At 38.3% G+C, this 26,168-nt stretch overlaps 1 protein-coding gene across 1 annotated transcript in view; it reads left to right on the top strand.

Moving 5' to 3' along the window:
• The window catches only part of LOC138319790 (spectrin beta chain-like), a 194,996-nt gene that overhangs the window by 122,296 nt on the left and 46,532 nt on the right, over window positions 1-26,168 (top strand). The window contains 5 exon segments of the mRNA XM_069262923.1: window positions 24,279-24,428; window positions 24,641-24,745; window positions 24,947-25,041; window positions 25,185-25,275; window positions 25,534-25,689. Of these exon segments, the coding sequence (XP_069119024.1) occupies window positions 24,279-24,428; window positions 24,641-24,745; window positions 24,947-25,041; window positions 25,185-25,275; window positions 25,534-25,689 (597 nt within the window).

Raw genomic sequence — 26,168 nt, 5'->3', positions numbered from 1 at the left:
TAAGGAAGGGCTTTAATGTTAGACACCTAACTTACCAGAACATAGCCAATGGCTATCCTCCCAGAACATACTAAGAGGACATGTTGGTGTAAGATAGGTATGACTAAGAGGACATGTTGGTGTAAGATAGGTATGACTAAGAGGACATGTTGGTGTAAGATAGGTATGATCTAAGAGGACATGTTGGTGTAAGATAGGTATACTAAGAGGACATGTTGGTGTAAGATAGGTATATCTAAGAGGACATGTTGGTGTAAGATAGGTATATCTAAGAGGACATGTTGGTGTAAGATAGGTATATCTAAGAGGACATGTTGGTGTAAGATAGGTATATCTAAGAGGACATGTTGGTGTAAGATAGGTATGACTAAGAGGACATGTTGGTGTAAGATAGGTATGACTAAGAGGACATGTTGGTGTAAGATAGGTATGACTAAGAGGACATGTTGGTGTAAGATAGGTATATCTAAGAGGACATGTTGGTGTAAGATAGGTATGACTAAGAGGACATGTTGGTGTAAGATAGGTATGACTAAGAGGACATGTTGGTGTAAGATAGGTATATCTAAGAGGACATGTTGGTGTAAGATAGGTATACTAAGAGGACATGTTGGTGTAAGATAGGTATGACTAAGAGGACATGTTGGTGTAAGATAGGTATGACTAAGAGGACATGTTGGTGTAAGATAGGTATGACTAAGAGGACATGTTGGTGTAAGATAGGTATGACTAAGAGGACATGTTGGTGTAAGATAGGTATGACTAAGAGGACATGTTGGTGTAAGATAGGTATGATCTAAGAGGACATGTTGGTGTAAGATAGGTATATCTAAGAGGACATGTTGGTGTAAGATAGGTATGACTAAGAGGACATGTTGGTGTAAGATAGGTATTGTTTGTATAGAGGACATGTTGGTGTAAGATAGGTATGACTAAGAGGACATGTTGGTGTAAGATAGGTATATCTAAGAGGACATGTTGGTGTAAGATAGGTATGACTAAGAGGACATGTTGGTGTAAGATAGGTATGACTAAGAGGACATGTTGGTGTAAGATAGGTATATCTAAGAGGACATGTTGGTGTAAGATAGGTATGACTAAGAGGACATGTTGGTGTAAGATAGGTATGACTAAGAGGACATGTTGGTGTAAGATAGGTATGACTAAGAGGACATGTTGGTGTAAGATAGGTATGACTAAGAGGACATGTTGGTGTAAGATAGGTATGACTAAGAGGACATGTTGGTGTAAGATAGGTATATCTAAGAGGACATGTTGGTGTAAGATAGGTATATCTAAGAGGACATGTTGGTGTAAGATAGGTATATCTAAGAGGACATGTTGGTGTAAGATAGGTATATCTAAGAGGACATGTTGGTGTAAGATAGGTATGACTAAGAGGACATGTTGGTGTAAGATAGGTATGACTAAGAGGACATGTTGGTGTAAGATAGGTATACTAAGAGGACATGTTGGTGTAAGATAGGTATGACTAAGAGGACATGTTGGTGTAAGATAGGTATATCTAAGAGGACATGTTGGTGTAAGATAGGTATGACTAAGAGGACATGTTGGTGTAAGATAGGTATATCTAAGAGGACATGTTGGTGTAAGATAGGTATGACTAAGAGGACATGTTGGTGTAAGATAGGTATGACTAAGAGGACATGTTGGTGTAAGATAGGTATGACTAAGAGGACATGTTGGTGTAAGATAGGTATGACTAAGAGGACATGTTGGTGTAAGATAGGTATGACTAAGAGGACATGTTGGTGTAAGATAGGTATGACTAAGAGGACATGTTGGTGTAAGATAGGTATGACTAAGAGGACATGTTGGTGTAAGATAGGTATGACTAAGAGGACATGTTGGTGTAAGATAGGTATGACTAAGAGGACATGTTGGTGTAAGATAGGTATGACTAAGAGGACATGTTGGTGTAAGATAGGTATGATCTAAGAGGACATGTTGGTGTAAGATAGGTATGACTAAGAGGACATGTTGGTGTAAGATAGGTATGACTAAGAGGACATGTTGGTGTAAGATAGGTATATCTAAGAGGACATGTTGGTGTAAGATAGGTATGACTAAGAGGACATGTTGGTGTAAGATAGGTATGACTAAGAGGACATGTTGGTGTAAGATAGGTATGACTAAGAGGACATGTTGGTGTAAGATAGGTATGACTAAGAGGACATGTTGGTGTAAGATAGGTATGACTAAGAGGACATGTTGGTGTAAGATAGGTATGACTAAGAGGACATGTTGGTGTAAGATAGGTATGACTAAGAGGACATGTTGGTGTAAGATAGGTATATGACTAAGAGGACATGTTGGTGTAAGATAGGTATGACTAAGAGGACATGTTGGTGTAAGATAGGTATGACTAAGAGGACATGTTGGTGTAAGATAGGTATATCTAAGAGGACATGTTGGTGTAAGATAGGTATATCTAAGAGGACATGTTGGTGTAAGATAGGTATGACTAAGAGGACATGTTGGTGTAAGATAGGTATATCTAAGAGGACATGTTGGTGTAAGATAGGTATATCTAAGAGGACATGTTGGTGTAAGATAGGTATATCTAAGAGGACATGTTGGTGTAAGATAGGTATGACTAAGAGGACATGTTGGTGTAAGATAGGTATATCTAAGAGGACATGTTGGTGTAAGATAGGTATGACTAAGAGGACATGTTGGTGTAAGATAGGTATGACTAAGAGGACATGTTGGTGTAAGATAGGTATATCTAAGAGGACATGTTGGTGTAAGATAGGTATGACTAAGAGGACATGTTGGTGTAAGATAGGTATGACTAAGAGGACATGTTGGTGTAAGATAGGTATATCTAAGAGGACATGTTGGTGTAAGATAGGTATGATCTAAGAGGACATGTTGGTGTAAGATAGGTATGACTAAGAGGACATGTTGGTGTAAGATAGGTATGACTAAGAGGACATGTTGGTGTAAGATAGGTATGACTAAGAGGACATGTTGGTGTAAGATAGGTATGACTAAGAGGACATGTTGGTGTAAGATAGGTATGACTAAGAGGACATGTTGGTGTAAGATAGGTATATCTAAGAGGACATGTTGGTGTAAGATAGGTATGACTAAGAGGACATGTTGGTGTAAGATAGGTATGACTAAGAGGACATGTTGGTGTAAGATAGGTATGACTAAGAGGACATGTTGGTGTAAGATAGGTATATCTAAGAGGACATGTTGGTGTAAGATAGGTATATCTAAGAGGACATGTTGGTGTAAGATAGGTATGACTAAGAGGACATGTTGGTGTAAGATAGGTATGACTAAGAGGACATGTTGGTGTAAGATAGGTATGACTAAGAGGACATGTTGGTGTAAGATAGGTATATCTAAGAGGACATGTTGGTGTAAGATAGGTATGACTAAGAGGACATGTTGGTGTAAGATAGGTATGACTAAGAGGACATGTTGGTGTAAGATAGGTATGACTAAGAGGACATGTTGGTGTAAGATAGGTATATCTAAGAGGACATGTTGGTGTAAGATAGGTATGACTAAGAGGACATGTTGGTGTAAGATAGGTATATCTAAGAGGACATGTTGGTGTAAGATAGGTATGACTAAGAGGACATGTTGGTGTAAGATAGGTATGACTAAGAGGACATGTTGGTGTAAGATAGGTATGACTAAGAGGACATGTTGGTGTAAGATAGGTATGACTAAGAGGACATGTTGGTGTAAGATAGGTATGACTAAGAGGACATGTTGGTGTAAGATAGGTATGACTAAGAGGACATGTTGGTGTAAGATAGGTATATCTAAGAGGACATGTTGGTGTAAGATAGGTATGACTAAGAGGACATGTTGGTGTAAGATAGGTATGACTAAGAGGACATGTTGGTGTAAGATAGGTATATCTAAGAGGACATGTTGGTGTAAGATAGGTATATCTAAGAGGACATGTTGGTGTAAGATAGGTATGACTAAGAGGACATGTTGGTGTAAGATAGGTATATCTAAGAGACATGTTGTGTAAGATAGGTATACTAAGAGGACATGTTGGTGTAAGATAGGTATGACTAAGAGGACATGTTGGTGTAAGATAGGTATGACTAAGAGGACATGTTGGTGTAAGATAGGTATATCTAAGAGGACATGTTGGTGTAAGATAGGTATATCTAAGAGGACATGTTGGTGTAAGATAGGTATATCTAAGAGGACATGTTGGTGTAAGATAGGTATGACTAAGAGGACATGTTGGTGTAAGATAGGTATGACTAAGAGGACATGTTGGTGTAAGATAGGTATGATAAGAGGACATGTTGGTGTAAGATAGGTATGACTAAGAGGACATGTTGGTGTAAGATAGGTATGACTAAGAGGACATGTTGGTGTAAGATAGGTATGACTAAGAGGACATGTTGGTGTAAGATAGGTATATCTAAGAGGACATGTTGGTGTAAGATAGGTATGACTAAGAGGACATGTTGGTGTAAGATAGGTATATCTAAGAGGACATGTTGGTGTAAGATAGGTATGACTAAGAGGACATGTTGGTGTAAGATAGGTATGACTAAGAGGACATGTTGGTGTAAGATAGGTATGACTAAGAGGACATGTTGGTGTAAGATAGGTATGACTAAGAGGACATGTTGGTGTAAGATAGGTATGACTAAGAGGACATGTTGGTGTAAGATAGGTATGACTAAGAGGACATGTTGGTGTAAGATAGGTATATCTAAGAGGACATGTTGGTGTAAGATAGGTATGACTAAGAGGACATGTTGGTGTAAGATAGGTATGACTAAGAGGACATGTTGGTGTAAGATAGGTATGACTAAGAGGACATGTTGGTGTAAGATAGGTATGACTAAGAGGACATGTTGGTGTAAGATAGGTATATCTAAGAGGACATGTTGGTGTAAGATAGGTATGACTAAGAGGACATGTTGGTGTAAGATAGGTATGACTAAGAGGACATGTTGGTGTAAGATAGGTATGACTAAGAGGACATGTTGGTGTAAGATAGGTATGACTAAGAGGACATGTTGGTGTAAGATAGGTATGACTAAGAGGACATGTTGGTGTAAGATAGGTATGACTAAGAGGACATGTTGGTGTAAGATAGGTATGACTAAGAGGACATGTTGGTGTAAGTAGTATGATAGGTATGACTAAAGAGGACATGTTGGTGTAAGATAGGTATATCTAAGAGGACATGTTGGTGTAAGATAGGTATATCTAAGAGGACATGTTGGTGTAAGATAGGTATGACTAAGAGGACATGTTGGTGTAAGATAGGTATGACTAAGAGGACATGTTGGTGTAAGATAGGTATGACTAAGAGGACATGTTGGTGTAAGATAGGTATGACTAAGAGGACATGTTGGTGTAAGATAGGTATGACTAAGAGGACATGTTGGTGTAAGATAGGTATGACTAAGAGGACATGTTGGTGTAAGATAGGTATATGACTAAGAGGACATGTTGGTGTAAGATAGGTATGACTAAGAGGACATGTTGGTGTAAGATAGGTATGACTAAGAGGACATGTTGGTGTAAGATAGGTATGACTAAGAGGACATGTTGGTGTAAGATAGGTATATCTAAGAAGACATGTTGGTGTAAGATAGGTATGACTAAGAGGACATGTTGGTGTAAGATAGGTATGACTAAGAGGACATGTTGGTGTAAGATAGGTATGATCTAAGAGGACATGTTGGTGTAAGATAGGTATGACTAAGAGGACATGTTGGTGTAAGATAGGTATGACTAAGAGGACATGTTGGTGTAAGATAGGTATATCTAAGAGGACATGTTGGTGTAAGATAGGTATGACTAAGAGGACATGTTGGTGTAAGATAGGTATATCTAAGAGGACATGTTGGTGTAAGATAGGTATGACTAAGAGGACATGTTGGTGTAAGATAGGTATGACTAAGAGGACATGTTGGTGTAAGATAGGTATATCTAAGAGGACATGTTGGTGTAAGATAGGTATGACTAAGAGGACATGTTGGTGTAAGATAGGTATGACTAAGAGGACATGTTGGTGTAAGATAGGTATGACTAAGAGGACATGTTGGTGTAAGATAGGTATGACTAAGAGGACATGTTGGTGTAAGATAGGTATGACTAAGAGGACATGTTGGTGTAAGATAGGTATGACTAAGAGGACATGTTGGTGTAAGATAGGTATGACTAAGAGGACATGTTGGTGTAAGATAGGTATATGACTAAGAGGACATGTTGGTGTAAGATAGGTATGACTAAGAGGACATGTTGGTGTAAGATAGGTATGACTAAGAGGACATGTTGGTGTAAGATAGGTATGACTAAGAGGACATGTTGGTGTAAGATAGGTATGACTAAGAGGACATGTTGGTGTAAGATAGGTATGACTAAGAGGACATGTTGGTGTAAGATAGGTATGACTAAGAGGACATGTTGGTGTAAGATAGGTATATGACTAAGAGGACATGTTGGTGTAAGATAGGTATGACTAAGAGGACATGTTGGTGTAAGATAGGTATGACTAAGAGGACATGTTGGTGTAAGATAGGTATGACTAAGAGGACATGTTGGTGTAAGATAGGTATATCTAAGAGGACATGTTGGTGTAAGATAGGTATGACTAAGAGGACATGTTGGTGTAAGATAGGTATGACTAAGAGGACATGTTGGTGTAAGATAGGTATATCTAAGAGGACATGTTGGTGTAAGATAGGTATGACTAAGAGGACATGTTGGTGTAAGATAGGTATGACTAAGAGGACATGTTGGTGTAAGATAGGTATGACTAAGAGGACATGTTGGTGTAAGATAGGTATATCTAAGAGGACATGTTGGTGTAAGATAGGTATATCTAAGAGGACATGTTGGTGTAAGATAGGTATGACTAAGAGGACATGTTGGTGTAAGATAGGTATGACTAAGAGGACATGTTGGTGTAAGATAGGTATGACTAAGAGGACATGTTGGTGTAAGATAGGTATGACTAAGAGGACATTGTTGGTGTAAGATAGGTATGACTAAGAGGACATGTTGGTGTAAGATAGGTATATCTAAGAGGACATGTTGGTGTAAGATAGGTATGACTAAGAGGACATGTTGGTGTAAGATAGGTATGACTAAGAGGACATGTTGGTGTAAGATAGGTATGACTAAGAGGACATGTTGGTGTAAGATAGGTATGACTAAGAGGACATGTTGGTGTAAGATAGGTATGACTAAGAGGACATGTTGGTGTAAGATAGGTATGACTAAGAGGACATGTTGGTGTAAGATAGGTATGACTAAGAGGACATGTTGGTGTAAGATAGGTATGACTAAGAGGACATGTTGGTGTAAGATAGGTATATCTAAGAGGACATGTTGGTGTAAGATAGGTATATCTAAGAGGACATGTTGGTGTAAGATAGGTATATCTAAGAGGACATGTTGGTGTAAGATAGGTATATCTAAGAGGACATGTTGGTGTAAGATAGGTATATCTAAGAGGACATGTTGGTGTAAGATAGGTATGACTAAGAGGACATGTTGGTGTAAGATAGGTATATCTAAGAGGACATGTTGGTGTAAGATAGGTATGACTAAGAGGACATGTTGGTGTAAGATAGGTATATCTAAGAGGACATGTTGGTGTAAGATAGGTATATCTAAGAGGACATGTTGGTGTAAGATAGGTATGACTAAGAGGACATGTTGGTGTAAGATAGGTATGACTAAGAGGACATGTTGGTGTAAGATAGGTATGACTAAGAGGACATGTTGGTGTAAGATAGGTATGACTAAGAGGACATGTTGGTGTAAGATAGGTATGACTAAGAGGACATGTTGGTGTAAGATAGGTATGACTAAGAGGACATGTTGGTGTAAGATAGGTATATCTAAGAGGACATGTTGGTGTAAGATAGGTATGACTAAGAGGACATGTTGGTGTAAGATAGGTATGACTAAGAGGACATGTTGGTGTAAGATAGGTATGACTAAGAGGACATGTTGGTGTAAGATAGGTATATCTAAGAGTTTGGTGTAAGATAGGTATGACTAAGAGGACATGTTGGTGTAAGATAGGTATGACTAAGAGGACATGTTGGTGTAAGATAGGTATATCTAAGAGGACATGTTGGTGTAAGATAGGTATATCTAAGAGGACATGTTGGTGTAAGATAGGTATGACTAAGAGGACATGTTGGTGTAAGATAGGTATGACTAAGAGGACATGTTGGTGTAAGATAGGTATGACTAAGAGGACATGTTGGTGTAAGATAGGTATGACTAAGAGGACATGTTGGTGTAAGATAGGTATATCTAAGAGGACATGTTGGTGTAAGATAGGTATGACTAAGAGGACATGTTGGTGTAAGATAGGTATGACTAAGAGGACATGTTGGTGTAAGATAGGTATGACTAAGAGGACATGTTGGTGTAAGATAGGTATATCTAAGAGGACATGTTGGTGTAAGATAGGTATGACTAAGAGGACATGTTGGTGTAAGATAGGTATGACTAAGAGGACATGTTGGTGTAAGATAGGTATAACTAAGAGGACATGTTGGTGTAAGATAGGTATGACTAAGAGGACATGTTGGTGTAAGATAGGTATATCTAAGAGGACATGTTGGTGTAAGATAGGTATGACTAAGAGGACATGTTGGTGTAAGATAGGTATATCTAAGAGGACATGTTGGTGTAAGATAGGTATGACTAAGAGGACATGTTGGTGTAAGATAGGTATGACTAAGAGGACATGTTGGTGTAAGATAGGTATGACTAAGAGGACATGTTGGTGTAAGATAGGTATATCTAAGAGGACATGTTGGTGTAAGATAGGTATGACTAAGAGGACATGTTGGTGTAAGATAGGTATGACTAAGAGGACATGTTGGTGTAAGATAGGTATATCTAAGAGGACATGTTGGTGTAAGATAGGTATGACTAAGAGGACATGTTGGTGTAAGATAGGTATGACTAAGAGGACATGTTGGTGTAAGATAGGTATATCTAAGAGGACATGTTGGTGTAAGATAGGTATGACTAAGAGGACATGTTGGTGTAAGATAGGTATGACTAAGAGGACATGTTGGTGTAAGATAGGTATGACTAAGAGGACATGTTGGTGTAAGATAGGTATGACTAAGAGGACATGTTGGTGTAAGATAGGTATGACTAAGAGGACATGTTGGTGTAAGATAGGTATGACTAAGAGGACATGTTGGTGTAAGATAGGTATGACTAAGAGGACATGTTGGTGTAAGATAGGTATATCTAAGAGGACATGTTGGTGTAAGATAGGTATGACTAAGAGGACATGTTGGTGTAAGATAGGTATGACTAAGAGGACATGTTGGTGTAAGATAGGTATGACTAAGAGGACATGTTGGTGTAAGATAGGTATGACTAAGAGGACATGTTGGTGTAAGATAGGTATGACTAAGAGGACATGTTGGTGTAAGATAGGTATATCTAAGAGGACATGTTGGTGTAAGATAGGTATGACTAAGAGGACATGTTGGTGTAAGATAGGTATGACTAAGAGGACATGTTGGTGTAAGATAGGTATGATCTAAGAGGACATGTTGGTGTAAGATAGGTATGACTAAGAGGACATGTTGGTGTAAGATAGGTATGACTAAGAGGACATGTTGGTGTAAGATAGGTATGACTAAGAGGACATGTTGGTGTAAGATAGGTATGACTAAGAGGACATGTTGGTGTAAGATAGGTATATCTAAGAGGACATGTTGGTGTAAGATAGGTATGACTAAGAGGACATGTTGGTGTAAGATAGGTATGACTAAGAGGACATGTTGGTGTAAGATAGGTATGACTAAGAGGACATGTTGGTGTAAGATAGGTATATCTAAGAGGACATGTTGGTGTAAGATAGGTATATCTAAGAGGACATGTTGGTGTAAGATAGGTATGACTAAGAGGACATGTTGGTGTAAGATAGGTATGACTAAGAGGACATGTTGGTGTAAGATAGGTATGACTAAGAGGACATGTTGGTGTAAGATAGGTATATCTAAGAGGACATGTTGGTGTAAGATAGGTATGACTAAGAGGACATGTTGGTGTAAGATAGGTATATCTAAGAGGACATGTTGGTGTAAGATAGGTATATCTAAGAGGACATGTTGGTGTAAGATAGGTATATCTAAGAGGACATGTTGGTGGTAAGATAGGTATGACTAAGAGGACATGTTGGTGTAAGATAGGTATGACTAAGAGGACATGTTGGTGTAAGATAGGTATGACTAAGAGGACATGTTGGTGTAAGATAGGTATGACTAAGAGGACATGTTGGTGTAAGATAGGTATATCTAAGAGGACATGTTGGTGTAAGATAGGTATGACTAAGAGGACATGTTGGTGTAAGATAGGTATGACTAAGAGGACATGTTGGTGTAAGATAGGTATGACTAAGAGGACATGTTGGTGTAAGATAGGTATATCTAAGAGGACATGTTGGTGTAAGATAGGTATGACTAAGAGGACATGTTGGTGTAAGATAGGTATGACTAAGAGGACATGTTGGTGTAAGATAGGTATATCTAAGAGGACATGTTGGTGTAAGATAGGTATATCTAAGAGGACATGTTGGTGTAAGATAGGTATATCTAAGAGGACATGTTGGTGTAAGATAGGTATGACTAAGAGGACATGTTGGTGTAAGATAGGTATATCTAAGAGGACATGTTGGTGTAAGATAGGTATGACTAAGAGGACATGTTGGTGTAAGATAGGTATGACTAAGAGGACATGTTGGTGTAAGATAGGTATGACTAAGAGGACATGTTGGTGTAAGATAGGTATATCTAAGAGGACATGTTGGTGTAAGATAGGTATGACTAAGAGGACATGTTGGTGTAAGATAGGTATATCTAAGAGGACATGTTGGTGTAAGATAGGTATGACTAAGAGGACATGTTGGTGTAAGATAGGTATGACTAAGAGGACATGTTGGTGTAAGATAGGTATGACTAAGAGGACATGTTGGTGTAAGATAGGTATGACTAAGAGGACATGTTGGTGTAAGATAGGTATGACTAAGAGGACATGTTGGTGTAAGATAGGTATATCTAAGAGGACATGTTGGTGTAAGATAGGTATATCTAAGAGGACATGTTGGTGTAAGATAGGTATGACTAAGAGGACATGTTGGTGTAAGATAGGTATGACTAAGAGGACATGTTGGTGTAAGATAGGTATATCTAAGAGGACATGTTGGTGTAAGATAGGTATGACTAAGAGGACATGTTGGTGTAAGATAGGTATGACTAAGAGGACATGTTGGTGTAAGATAGGTATGACTAAGAGGACATGTTGGTGTAAGATAGGTATGACTAAGAGGACATGTTGGTGTAAGATAGGTATGACTAAGAGGACATGTTGGTGTAAGATAGGTATGACTAAGAGGACATGTTGGTGTAAGATAGGTATATCTAAGAGGACATGTTGGTGTAAGATAGGTATGACTAAGAGGACATGTTGGTGTAAGATAGGTATGACTAAGAGGACATGTTGGTGTAAGATAGGTATATCTAAGAGGACATGTTGGTGTAAGATAGGTATGACTAAGAGGACATGTTGGTGTAAGATAGGTATATCTAAGAGGACATGTTGGTGTAAGATAGGTATGACTAAGAGGACATGTTGGTGTAAGATAGGTATGACTAAGAGGACATGTTGGTGTAAGATAGGTATGACTAAGAGGACATGTTGGTGTAAGATAGGTATATCTAAGAGGACATGTTGGTGTAAGATAGGTATGACTAAGAGGACATGTTGGTGTAAGATAGGTATATCTAAGAGGACATGTTGGTGTAAGATAGGTATGACTAAGAGGACATGTTGGTGTAAGATAGGTATGACTAAGAGGACATGTTGGTGTAAGATAGGTATGACTAAGAGGACATGTTGGTGTAAGATAGGTATGACTAAGAGGACATGTTGGTGTAAGATAGGTATGACTAAGAGGACATGTTGGTGTAAGATAGGTATATCTAAGAGGACATGTTGGTGTAAGATAGGTATGACTAAGAGGACATGTTGGTGTAAGATAGGTATGACTAAGAGGACATGTTGGTGTAAGATAGGTATATCTAAGAGGACATGTTGGTGTAAGATAGGTATGATCTAAGAGGACATGTTGGTGTAAGATAGGTATGACTAAGAGGACATGTTGGTGTAAGATAGGTATATCTAAGAGGACATGTTGGTGTAAGATAGGTATGACTAAGAGGACATGTTGGTGTAAGATAGGTATACTAAGAGGACATGTTGGTGTAAGATAGGTATGACTAAGAGGACATGTTGGTGTAAGATAGGTATATCTAAGAGGACATGTTGGTGTAAGATAGGTATATCTAAGAGGACATGTTGGTGTAAGATAGGTATGACTAAGAGGACATGTTGGTGTAAGATAGGTATGACTAAGAGGACATGTTGGTGTAAGATAGGTATGACTAAGAGGACATGTTGGTGTAAGATAGGTATATCTAAGAGGACATGTTGGTGTAAGATAGGTATATCTAAGAGGACATGTTGGTGTAAGATAGGTATATCTAAGAGGACATGTTGGTGTAAGATAGGTATGATCTAAGAGGACATGTTGGTGTAAGATAGGTATGACTAAGAGGACATGTTGGTGTAAGATAGGTATGACTAAGAGGACATGTTGGTGTAAGATAGGTATGACTAAGAGGACATGTTGGTGTAAGATAGGTATGACTAAGAGGACATGTTGGTGTAAGATAGGTATGACTAAGAGGACATGTTGGTGTAAGATAGGTATGACTAAGAGGACATGTTGGTGTAAGATAGGTATGACTAAGAGGACATGTTGGTGTAAGATAGGTATGACTAAGAGGACATGTTGGTGTAAGATAGGTATGACTAAGAGGACATGTTGGTGTAAGATAGGTATGACTAAGAGGACATGTTGGTGTAAGATAGGTATGACTAAGAGGACATGTTGGTGTAAGATAGGTATGACTAAGAGGACATGTTGGTGTAAGATAGGTATATCTAAGAGGACATGTTGGTGTAAGATAGGTATGACTAAGAGGACATGTTGGTGTAAGATAGGTATATCTAAGAGGACATGTTGGTGTAAGATAGGTATGACTAAGAGGACATGTTGGTGTAAGATAGGTATACTAAGAGGACATGTTGGTGTAAGATAGGTATGACTAAGAGGACATGTTGGTGTAAGATAGGTATGACTAAGAGGACATGTTGGTGTAAGTAGGTATGACTAAGAGGACATGTTGGTGTAAGATAGGTATACTAAGAGGACATGTTGGTGTAAGATAGGTATGACTAAGAGGACATGTTGGTGTAAGATAGGTATGACTAAGAGGACATGTTGGTGTAAGATAGGTATGACTAAGAGGACATGTTGGTGTAAGATAGGTATGATCTAAGAGGACATGTTGGTGTAAGATAGGTATGACTAAGAGGACATGTTGGTGTAAGATAGGTATGACTAAGAGGACATGTTGGTGTAAGATAGGTATGACTAAGAGGACATGTTGGTGTAAGATAGGTATGACTAAGAGGACATGTTGGTGTAAGATAGGTATGACTAAGAGGACATGTTGGTGTAAGATAGGTATGACTAAGAGGACATGTTGGTGTAAGATAGGTATGACTAAGAGGACATGTTGGTGTAAGATAGGTATGACTAAGAGGACATGTTGGTGTAAGATAGGTATGACTAAGAGGACATGTTGGTGTAAGATAGGTATGACTAAGAGGACATGTTGGTGTAAGATAGGTATGACTAAGAGGACATGTTGGTGTAAGATAGGTATGACTAAGAGGACATGTTGGTGTAAGATAGGTATATCTAAGAGGACATGTTGGTGTAAGATAGGTATGACTAAGAGGACATGTTGGTGTAAGATAGGTATGACTAAGAGGACATGTTGGTGTAAGATAGGTATATCTAAGAGGACATGTTGGTGTAAGATAGGTATGACTAAGAGGACATGTTGGTGTAAGATAGGTATGACTAAGAGGACATGTTGGTGTAAGATAGGTATGACTAAGAGGACATGTTGGTGTAAGATAGGTATGACTAAGAGGACATGTTGGTGTAAGATAGGTATGACTAAGAGGACATGTTGGTGTAAGATAGGTATGACTAAGAGGACATGTTGGTGTAAGATAGGTATATCTAAGAGGACATGTTGGTGTAAGATAGGTATGACTAAGAGGACATGTTGGTGTAAGATAGGTATGACTAAGAGGACATGTTGGTGTAAGATAGGTATGACTAAGAGGACATGTTGGTGTAAGATAGGTATGACTAAGAGGACATGTTGGTGTAAGATAGGTATGACTAAGAGGACATGTTGGTGTAAGATAGGTATGACTAAGAGGACATGTTGGTGTAAGATAGGTATGACTAAGAGGACATGTTGGTGTAAGATAGGTATGACTAAGAGGACATGTTGGTGTAAGATAGGTATGACTAAGAGGACATGTTGGTGTAAGATAGGTATGACTAAGAGGACATGTTGGTGTAAGATAGGTATGACTAAGAGGACATGTTGGTGTAAGATAGGTATGACTAAGAGGACATGTTGGTGTAAGATAGGTATATCTAAGAGGACATGTTGGTGTAAGATAGGTATGACTAAGAGGACATGTTGGTGTAAGATAGGTATGACTAAGAGGACATGTTGGTGTAAGATAGGTATATCTAAGAGGACATGTTGGTGTAAGATAGGTATATCTAAGAGGACATGTTGGTGTAAGATAGGTATGACTAAGAGGACATGTTGGTGAAGATAGGTATGACTAAGAGGACATGTTGGTGTAAGATAGGTATGACTAAGAGGACATGTTGGTGTAAGATAGGTATGACTAAGAGGACATGTTGGTGTAAGATAGGTATGACTAAGAGGACATGTTGGTGTAAGATAGGTATGACTAAGAGGACATGTTGGTGTAAGATAGGTATATCTAAGAGGACATGTTGGTGTAAGATAGGTATATCTAAGAGGACATGTTGGTGTAAGATAGGTATGACTAAGAGGACATGTTGGTGTAAGATAGGTATGACTAAGAGGACATGTTGGTGTAAGATAGGTATGACTAAGAGGACATGTTGGTGTAAGATAGGTATATCTAAGAGGACATGTTGGTGTAAGATAGGTATGACTTAGAGGACATGTTGGTGTAAGATAGGTATGACTAAGAGGACATGTTGGTGTAAGATAGGTATGACTAAGAGGACATGTTGGTGTAAGATAGGTATGACTAAGAGGACATGTTGGTGTAAGATAGGTATGACTAAGAGGACATGTTGGTGTAAGATAGGTATGACTAAGAGGACATGTTGGTGTAAGATAGGTATGACTAAGAGGACATGTTGGTGTAAGATAGGTATATCTAAGAGGACATGTTGGTGTAAGATAGGTATATCTAAGAGGACATGTTGGTGTAAGATAGGTATGACTAAGAGGACATGTTGGTGTAAGATAGGTATATCTAAGAGGACATGTTGGTGTAAGATAGGTATGACTAAGAGGACATGTTGGTGTAAGATAGGTATGACTAAGAGGACATGTTGGTGTAAGATAGGTATGACTAAGAGGACATGTTGGTGTAAGATAGGTATATCTAAGAGGACATGTTGGTGTAAGATAGGTATATCTAAGAGGACATGTTGGTGTAAGATAGGTATGACTAAGAGGACATGTTGGTGTAAGATAGGTATGACTAAGAGGACATGTTGGTGTAAGATAGGTATGACTAAGAGGACATGTTGGTGTAAGATAGGTATGACTAAGAGGACATGTTGGTGTAAGATAGGTATGACTAAGAGGACATGTTGGTGTAAGATAGGTATATCTAAGAGGACATGTTGGTGTAAGATAGGTATATCTAAGAGGACATGTTGGTGTAAGATAGGTATGACTAAGAGGACATGTTGGTGTAAGATAGGTATGACTAAGAGGACATGTTGGTGTAAGATAGGTATATCTAAGAGGACATGTTGGTGTAAGATAGGTATGACTAAGAGGACATGTTGGTGTAAGATAGGTATGACTAAGAGGACATGTTGGTGTAAGATAGGTATGACTAAGAGGACATGTTGGTGTAAGATAGGTATGACTAAGAGGACATGTTGGTGTAAGATAGGTATGACTAAGAGGACATGTTGGTGTAAGATAGGTATATCTAAGAGGACATGTTGGTGTAAGATAGGTATGACTAAGAGGACATGTTGGTGTAAGATAGGTATGACTAAGAGGACATGTTGGTGTAAGATAGGTATGACTAAGAGGACATGTTGGTGTAAGATAGGTATATCTAAGAGGACATGTTGGTGTAAGATAGGTATGACTAAGAGGACATGTTGGTGTAAGATAGGTATGACTAAGAGGACATGTTGGTGTAAGATAGGTATGACTAAGAGGACATGTTGGTGTAAGATAGGTATGACTAAGAGGACATGTTGGTGTAAGATAGGTATGACTAAGAGGACATGTTGGTGTAAGATAGGTATATCTAAGAGGACATGTTGGTGTAAGATAGGTATATCTAAGAGGACATGTTGGTGTAAGATAGGTATATCTAAGAGGACATGTTGGTGGTAAGATAGGTATGACTAAGAGGACATGTTGGTGTAAGATAGGTATGACTAAGAGGACATGTTGGTGTAAGATAGGTATGACTAAGAGGACATGTTGGTGTAAGATAGGTATATCTAAGAGGACATGTTGGTGTAAGATAGGTATGACTAAGAGGACATGTTGGTGTAAGATAGGTATGACTAAGAGGACATGTTGGTGTAAGATAGGTATGACTAAGAGGACATGTTGGTGTAAGATAGGTATGACTAAGAGGACATGTTGGTGTAAGATAGGTATATCTAAGAGGACATGTTGGTGTAAGATAGGTATGACTAAGAGGACATGTTGGTGTAAGATAGGTATGACTAAGAGGACATGTTGGTGTAAGATAGGTATACTAAGAGGACATGTTGGTGTAAGATAGGTATGACTAAGAGGACATGTTGGTTTAAGATAGGTATGACTAAGAGGACATGTTGGTGTAAGATAGGTATGACTAAGAGGACATGTTGGTGTAAGATAGGTATATCTAAGAGGACATGTTGGTGTAAGATAGGTATGACTAAGAGGACATGTTGGTGTAAGATAGGTATGACTAAGAGGACATGTTGGTGTAAGATAGGTATGACTAAGAGGACATGTTGGTGTAAGATAGGTATGACTAAGAGGACATGTTGGTGTAAGATAGGTATGACTAAGAGGACATGTTGGTGTAAGATAGGTATGACTAAGAGGACATGTTGGTGTAAGATAGGTATGACTAAGAGGACATGTTGGTGTAAGATAGGTATGACTAAGAGGACATGTTGGTGTAAGATAGGTATGACTAAGAGGACATGTTGGTGTAAGATAGGTATGACTAAGAGGACATGTTGGTGTAAGATAGGTATGACTAAGAGGACATGTTGGTGTAAGATAGGTATGACTAAGAGGACATGTTGGTGTAAGATAGGTATGACTAAGAGGACATGTTGGTGTAAGATAGGTATGACTAAGAGGACATGTTGGTGTAAGATAGGTATGACTAAGAGGACATGTTGGTGTAAGATAGGTATGACTAAGAGGACATGTTGGTGTAAGATAGGTATGACTAAGAGGACATGTTGGTGTAAGATAGGTATGACTAAGAGGACATGTTGGTGTAAGATAGGTATGACTAAGAGGACATGTTGGTGTAAGATAGGTATATCTAAGAGGACATGTTGGTGTAAGATAGGTATGACTCTAAGAGGACATGTTGGTGTAAGATAGGTATGACTAAGAGGACATGTTGGTGTAAGATAGGTATATCTAAGAGGACATGTTGGTGTAAGATAGGTATATCTAAGAGGACATGTTGGTGTAAGATAGGTATGACTAAGAGGACATGTTGGTGTAAGATAGGTATGACTAAGAGGACATGTTGGTGTAAGATAGGTATATGACTAAGAGGACATGTTGGTGTAAGATAGGTATGACTAAGAGGACATGTTGGTGTAAGATAGGTATGACTAAGAGGACATGTTGGTGTAAGATAGGTATGACTAAGAGGACATGTTGGTGTAAGATAGGTATATCTAAGAGGACATGTTGGTGTAAGATAGGTATGACTAAGAGGACATGTTGGTGTAAGATAGGTATGACTAAGAGGACATGTTGGTGTAAGATAGGTATGACTAAGAGGACATGTTGGTGTAAGATAGGTATGACTAAGAGGACATGTTGGTGTAAGATAGGTATATCTAAGAGGACATGTTGGTGTAAGATAGGTATGACTAAGAGGACATGTTGGTGTAAGATAGGTATATCTAAGAGGACATGTTGGTGTAAGATAGGTATGACTAAGAGGACATGTTGGTGTAAGATAGGTATGACTAAGAGGACATGTTGGTGTAAGATAGGTATGACTAAGAGGACATGTTGGTGTAAGATAGGTATACTAAGAGGACATGTTGGTGTAAGATAGGTATGACTAAGAGGACATGTTGGTGTAAGATAGGTATGACTAAGAGGACATGTTGGTGTAAGATAGGTATGACTAAGAGGACATGTTGGTGTAAGATAGGTATGACTAAGAGGACATGTTGGTGTAAGATAGGTATGACTAAGAGGACATGTTGGTGTAAGATAGGTATGACTAAGAGGACATGTTGGTGTAAGATAGGTATGACTAAGAGGACATGTTGGTGTAAGATAGGTATGACTAAGAGGACATGTTGGTGTAAGATAGGTATGACTAAGAGGACATGTTGGTGTAAGATAGGTATGACTAAGAGGACATGTTGGTGTAAGATAGGTATATCTAAGAGGACATGTTGGTGTAAGATAGGTATACTAAGAGGACATGTTGGTGTAAGATAGGTATGACTAAGAGGACATGTTGGTGTAAGATAGGTATATCTAAGAGGACATGTTGGTGTAAGATAGGTATGACTAAGAGGACATGTTGGTGTAAGATAGGTATGACTAAGAGGAACATGTTGGTGTAAGATAGGTATGACTAAGAGGACATGTTGGTGTAAGATAGGTATGACTAAGAGGACATGTTGGTGTAAGATAGGTATATCTAAGAGGACATGTTGGTGTAAGATAGGTATGACTAAGAGGACATGTTGGTGTAAGATAGGTATGACTAAGAGGACATGTTGGTGTAAGATAGGTATGACTAAGAGGACATGTTGGTGTAAGATAGGTATACTAAGAGGACATGTTGGTGTAAGATAGGTATACTAAGAGGACATGTTGGTGTAAGATAGGTATGATCTAAGAGGACATGTTGGTGTAAGATAGGTATGACTAAGAGGACATGTTGGTGTAAGATAGGTATACTAAGAGGACATGTTGGTGTAAGATAGGTATGACTAAGAGGACATGTTGGTGTAAGATAGGTATGACTAAGAGGACATGTTGGTGTAAGATAGGTATGATAAGAGACATGTTGGTGTAAGATAGGTATGACTAAGAGGACATGTTGGTGTAAGATAGGTATGACTAAGAGGACATGTTGGTGTAAGATAGGTATGACTAAGAGGACATGTTGGTGTAAGATAGGTATGACTAAGAGGACATGTTGGTGTAAGATAGGTATGACTAAGAGGACATGTTGGTGTAAGATAGGTATGACTAAGAGGACATGTTGGTGTAAGATAGGTATGACTAAGAGGACATGTTGGTGTAAGATAGGTATGACTAAGAGGACATGTTGGTGTAAGATAGGTATGACTAAGAGGACATGTTGGTGTAAGATAGGTATATCTAAGAGGACATGTTGGTGTAAGATAGGTATGACTAAGAGGACATGTTGGTGTAAGATAGGTATATCTAAGAGGACATGTTGGTGTAAGATAGGTATGACTAAGAGGACATGTTGGTGTAAGATAGGTATGACTAAGAGGACATGTTGGTGTAAGATAGGTATGACTAAGAGGACATGTTGGTGTAAGATAGGTATGACTAAGAGGACATGTTGGTGTAAGATAGGTATGACTAAGAGGACATGTTGGTGTAAGATAGGTATGACTAAGAGGACATGTTGGTGTAAGATAGGTATGACTAAGAGGACATGTTGGTGTAAGATAGGTATGACTAAGAGGACATGTTGGTGTAAGATAGGTATATCTAAGAGGACATGTTGGTGTAAGATAGGTATGACTAAGAGGACATGTTGGTGTAAGATAGGTATGACTAAGAGGACATGTTGGTGTAAGATAGGTATGACTAAGAGGACATGTTGGTGTAAGATAGGTATATCTAAGAGGACATGTTGGTGTAAGATAGGTATGACTAAGAGGACATGTTGGTGTAAGATAGGTATTAAGAGGACATGTTGGTGTAAGATAGGTATGACTAAGAGGACATGTTGGTGTAAGATAGGTATGACTAAGAGGACATGTTGGTGTATGTAAAAGAAAGGTATGATAGTATATAAGAGGACATGTTGGTGTAAGATAGGTATGACTAAGAGGACATGTTGGTGTAAGATAGGTATATCTAAGAGGACATGTTGGTGTAAGATAGGTATGACTAAGAGGACATGTTGGTGTAAGATAGGTATATCTAAGAGGACATGTTGGTGTAAGATAGGTATGACTAAGAGGACATGTTGGTGTAAGATAGGTATATCTAAGAGGACATGTTGGTGTAAGATAGGTATATCTAAGAGGACATGTTGGTGTAAGATAGGTATACTAAGAGGACATGTTGGTGTAAGATAGGTATGTATCTAAGAGGACATGTTGGTGTAAGATAGGTATGACTAAGAGGACATGTTGGTGTAAGATAGGTATATCTAAGAGGACATGTTGGTGTAAGATAGGTATGACTAAGAGGACATGTTGGTGTAAGATAGGTATGACTAAGAGGACATGTTGGTGTAAGATAGGTATGACTAAGAGGACATGTTGGTGTAAGATAGGTATATCTAAGAGGACATGTTGGTGTAAGATAGGTATGACTAAGAGGACATGTTGGTGTAAGATAGGTATGACTAAGAGGACATGTTGGTGTAAGATAGGTATGACTAAGAGGACATGTTGGTGTAAGATAGGTATATCTAAGAGGACATGTTGGTGTAAGATAGGTATATCTAAGAGGACATGTTGGTGTAAGATAGGTATGACTAAGAGGACATGTTGGTGTAAGATAGGTATGACTAAGAGGACATGTTGGTGTAAGATAGGTATGACTAAGAGGACATGTTGGTGTAAGATAGGTATATCTAGACTAAGAGGACATGTTGGTGTAAGATAGGTATGACTAAGAGGACATGTTGGTGTAAGATAGGTATGACTAAGAGGACATGTTGGTGTAAGATAGGTATGACTAAGAGGACATGTTGGTGTAAGATAGGTATATCTAAGAGGACATGTTGGTGTAAGATAGGTATGACTAAGAGGACATGTTGGTGTAAGATAGGTATATCTAAGAGGACATGTTGGTGTAAGATAGGTATGACTAAGAGGACATGTTGGTGTAAGATAGGTATGACTAAGAGGACATGTTGGTGTAAGATAGGTATGACTAAGAGGACATGTTGGTGTAAGATAGGTATGACTAAGAGGACATGTTGGTGTAAGATAGGTATGACTAAGAGGACATGTTGGTGTAAGATAGGTATATCTAAGAGGACATGTTGGTGTAAGATAGGTATATCTAAGAGGACATGTTGGTGTAAGATAGGTATATCTAAGAGGACATGTTGGTGTAAGATAGGTATGACTAAGAGGACATGTTGGTGTAAGATAGGTATGACTAAGAGGACATGTGTTGGTGTAAGATAGGTATATCTAAGAGGACATGTTGGTGTAAGATAGGTATATCTAAGAGGACATGTTGGTGTAAGATAGGTATGACTAAGAGGACATGTTGGTGTAAGATAGGTATATCTAAGAGGACATGTTGGTGTAAGATAGGTATGACTAAGAGGACATGTTGGTGTAAGATAGGTATGACTAGAGGACATGTGGTGTAAGATAGGTATACTAAGAGGACATGTTGGTGTAAGATAGGTATGACTAAGAGGACATGTTGGTGTAAGATAGGTATATCTAAGAGGACATGTTGGTGTAAGATAGGTATGACTAAGAGGACATGTTGGTGTAAGATAGGTATGACTAAGAGGACATGTTGGTGTAAGATAGGTATATCTAAGAGGACATGTTGGTGTAAGATAGGTATGACTAAGAGGACATGTTGGTGTAAGATAGGTATGACTAAGAGGACATGTTGGTGTAAGATAGGTATGACTAAGAGGACATGTTGGTGTAAGATAGGTATATCTAAGAGGACATGTTGGTGTAAGATAGGTATGACTAAGAGGACATGTTGGTGTAAGATAGGTATGACTAAGAGGACATGTTGGTGTAAGATAGGTATGACTAAGAGGACATGTTGGTGTAAGATAGGTATGACTAAGAGGACATGTTGGTGTAAGATAGGTATGACTAAGAGGACATGTTGGTGTAAGATAGGTATGACTAAGAGGACATGTTGGTGTAAGATAGGTATGACTAAGAGGACATGTTGGTGTAAGATAGGTATGACTAAGAGGACATGTTGGTGTAAGATAGGTATGACTAAGAGGACATGTTGGTGTAAGATAGGTATATCTAAGAGGACATGTTGGTGTAAGATAGGTATGACTAAGAGGACATGTTGGTGTAAGATAGGTATGACTAAGAGGACATGTTGGTGTAAGATAGGTATGACTAAGAGGACATGTTGGTGTAAGATAGGTATGACTAAGAGGACATGTTGGTGTAAGATAGGTATGACTAAGAGGACATGTTGGTGTAAGATAGGTATGACTAAGAGGACATGTTGGTGTAAGATAGGTATGACTAAGAGGACATGTTGGTGTAAGATAGGTATGACTAAGAGGACATGTTGGTGTAAGATAGGTATGACTAAGAGGACATGTTGGTGTAAGATAGGTATGACTAAGAGGACATGTTGGTGTAAGATAGGTATATCTAAGAGGACATGTTGGTGTAAGATAGGTATATCTAAGAGGACATGTTGGTGTAAGATAGGTATGACTAAGAGGACATGTTGGTGTAAGATAGGTATGACTAAGAGGACATGTTGGTGTAAGATAGGTATGACTAAGAGGACATGTTGGTGTAAGATAGGTATGACTAAGAGGACATGTTGGTGTAAGATAGGTATATCTAAGAGGACATGTTGGTGTAAGATAGGTATGACTAAGAGGACATGTTGGTGTAAGATAGGTATGACTAAGAGGACATGTTGGTGTAAGATAGGTATGACTAAGAGAGGACATGTTGGTGTAAGATAGGTATGACTAAGAGGACATGTTGGTGTAAGATAGGTATGACTAAGAGGACATGTTGGTGTAAGATAGGTATGACTAAGAGGACATTGTTGGTGTAAGATAGGTATATCTAAGAGGACATGTTGGTGTAAGATAGGTATGACTAAGAGGACATGTTGGTGTAAGATAGGTATGACTAAGAGGACATGTTGGTGTAAGATAGGTATGACTAAGAGGACATGTTGGTGTAAGATAGGTATGACTAAGAGGACATGTTGGTGTAAGATAGGTATATCTAAGAGGACATGTTGGTGTAAGATAGGTATATCTAAGAGGACATGTTGGTGTAAGATAGGTATGACTAAGAGGACATGTTGGTGTAAGATAGGTATGACTAAGAGGACATGTTGGTGTAAGATAGGTATATCTAAGAGGACATGTTGGTGTAAGATAGGTATATCTAAGAGGACATGTTGGTGTAAGATAGGTATGACTAAGAGGACATGTTGGTGTAAGATAGGTATGACTAAGAGGACATGTTGGTGTAAGATAGGTATGACTAAGAGGACATGTTGGTGTAAGATAGGTATATCTAAGAGGACATGTTGGTGTAAGATAGGTATATCTAAGAGGACATGTTGGTGTAAGATAGGTATACTAAGAGGACATGTTGGTGTAAGATAGGTATATCTAAGAGGACATGTTGGTGTAAGATAGGTATATCTAAGAGGACATGTTGGTGTAAGATAGGTATGACTAAGAGGACATGTTGGTGTAAGATAGGTATGACTAAGAGGACATGTTGGTGTAAGATAGGTATGACTAAGAGGACATGTTGGTGTAAGATAGGTATACTAAGAGGACATGTTGGTGTAAGATAGGTATATCTAAGAGGACATGTTGGTGTAAGATAGGTATGACTAAGAGGACATTGGTGTTGATAGATTGAGACCAAGGTGAAGCAGGTGGAGGACACTCACGAGAAGCTGAAGAAGACGTGGGAGGACCAGAAGGATTACCATGACAAACTCTATGACCTTCACACCTTCCTCCGTGATGCCCAGCAACTTGACACCATCAGCTCCTCTCAGGAGGTGGGTTAGGCATTTCATGTAGGACATCTTACATAAGAAATATCTGTTTCACAGTATTGTAATTTGTCATAACATTATAGCATATAGAGTTCAATTGTTTCACATTACATCTACAGCCTATGGAAGATTACTCGGTAAATATTATATAAGACTTAGATTAAACTTTACCCTGCATAATTTACAGAAAAGGTTTTTCTATCTCTCCTTTTCAGGCTTACTTGTCTAGTTCTGACTTTGGTACAGATATTGACCAAGTTGAAATGTTCATTCGTCGACATGAAGCCTTCGACAAAGTGCTAGAGGTTCAGGAGGACAAGGTAATGATTGGCTTGAAGTGGTCTACAAACACATCAATTGGATAGTTATACAGTCAGATTAATACATGAGGTATGAGAAAAGAAATTCCATATAGAAAAAGGAAAGTGTTGTGGTGACATTGAAACAAGACACTGTTAGTATTATGATTTACACCATACTGGTTTGATTGATTTAGAAGGGTATTATTTTTCTACCTTCAGTTGGAAGCACTAAAGGACCATGGTACAGAGCTAATCAACAAACAACACTTCGAGGCTCCACGAGTCCAAGTCACGCTTGAGGAAGTCACAGCCAGGTAAGTTTTTATTGTGTATATTTTCAGTTTTAATGTATGAAAACAGAGTTCCAATTGTTTTAAACTCATCAAAGTAATTGATTTATTATTTTTCATAACCTATAAAGAATACATAAATATGTATAATCATTGTATATTTATAGGCGTTCAGGCATCAAGGACCAGAGTGGTGTACGCTCTCAGAAGCTCGACGATTCCTTGCTGTATGCTCAGTTCAACAGAGATGTTCATGAGGTAGAGTTTTAGAGAAAACATGATCTACCATATTAGTTATGTGAAAAATGGTATATTGTATATCAAAATCCAATGACAAAGTTGTATCAATGATGTGTAGCTACATAAATGTGATGGATCATTTATTTACTGTTCATTTACAGTAGAATAGTTAACTGAAATAATACCGATCTGTATCCTGGTATTACTGGCGTGGTACAGTAGAATAGTTTGTTCACTGTAATAATACCGATCTGTATCCTGGTGTTCCTGTTACAGTTTGAGGGCTGGGTGGATGACAAACTTAAAGTGGCCTATGAGGATGATTTCCAGGATGTGACAGATCTAAATGAGAAGATGAAGAAGTTACAGAAACACCAGGCCTTTGAGGCAGAAATCAAGGCTAACACAGAAGGAGTGGAGAAGATTAAAGAGGTTTGTGTCTGCTTGATACTACAATTAAACAAGTATTGCTTTATAGTTTTTGTGTTGCCCGCAACGCAAGGGCGACACTTAGGTATCACTATGTCGGTGTCGGTGTCGTCGACGTCAAATTTGGTATATAGCTTTATATCAATGAGATCTCGGATGAGTTCAATAATGGTCAAAATCTGTAAATTTTTGCAAGAGTTATGGGACTTTAAAATTGTCAAAACAGAAAAATCCATGGTTTCCGCACGATAACTTAACTATTTATCGTCCAATTTAAACCAAATTTCATAAATTGTTTTATATCAATTAGATCTTGGATGTATTCAACAATGGTAAAAATTCGTCAATATTTTCAAGAGTTACAGGACTTTAAAATCATCAAAACTTAAAAATCTATGGTTTCCGCTCGATAACTTAAATATTTATTGTCCGATTTCAACCAACTTTGGTATATGTTGCTTTATATTAATGAGATCTTTGAT

Source organism: Argopecten irradians, chromosome 3, assembly GCF_041381155.1.
Source record: "Argopecten irradians isolate NY chromosome 3, Ai_NY, whole genome shotgun sequence".
NCBI classification, from domain to species: Eukaryota; Metazoa; Mollusca; class Bivalvia; order Pectinida; family Pectinidae; genus Argopecten; species Argopecten irradians.
This window is presented reverse-complemented; position numbering and strand designations above follow the sequence as displayed.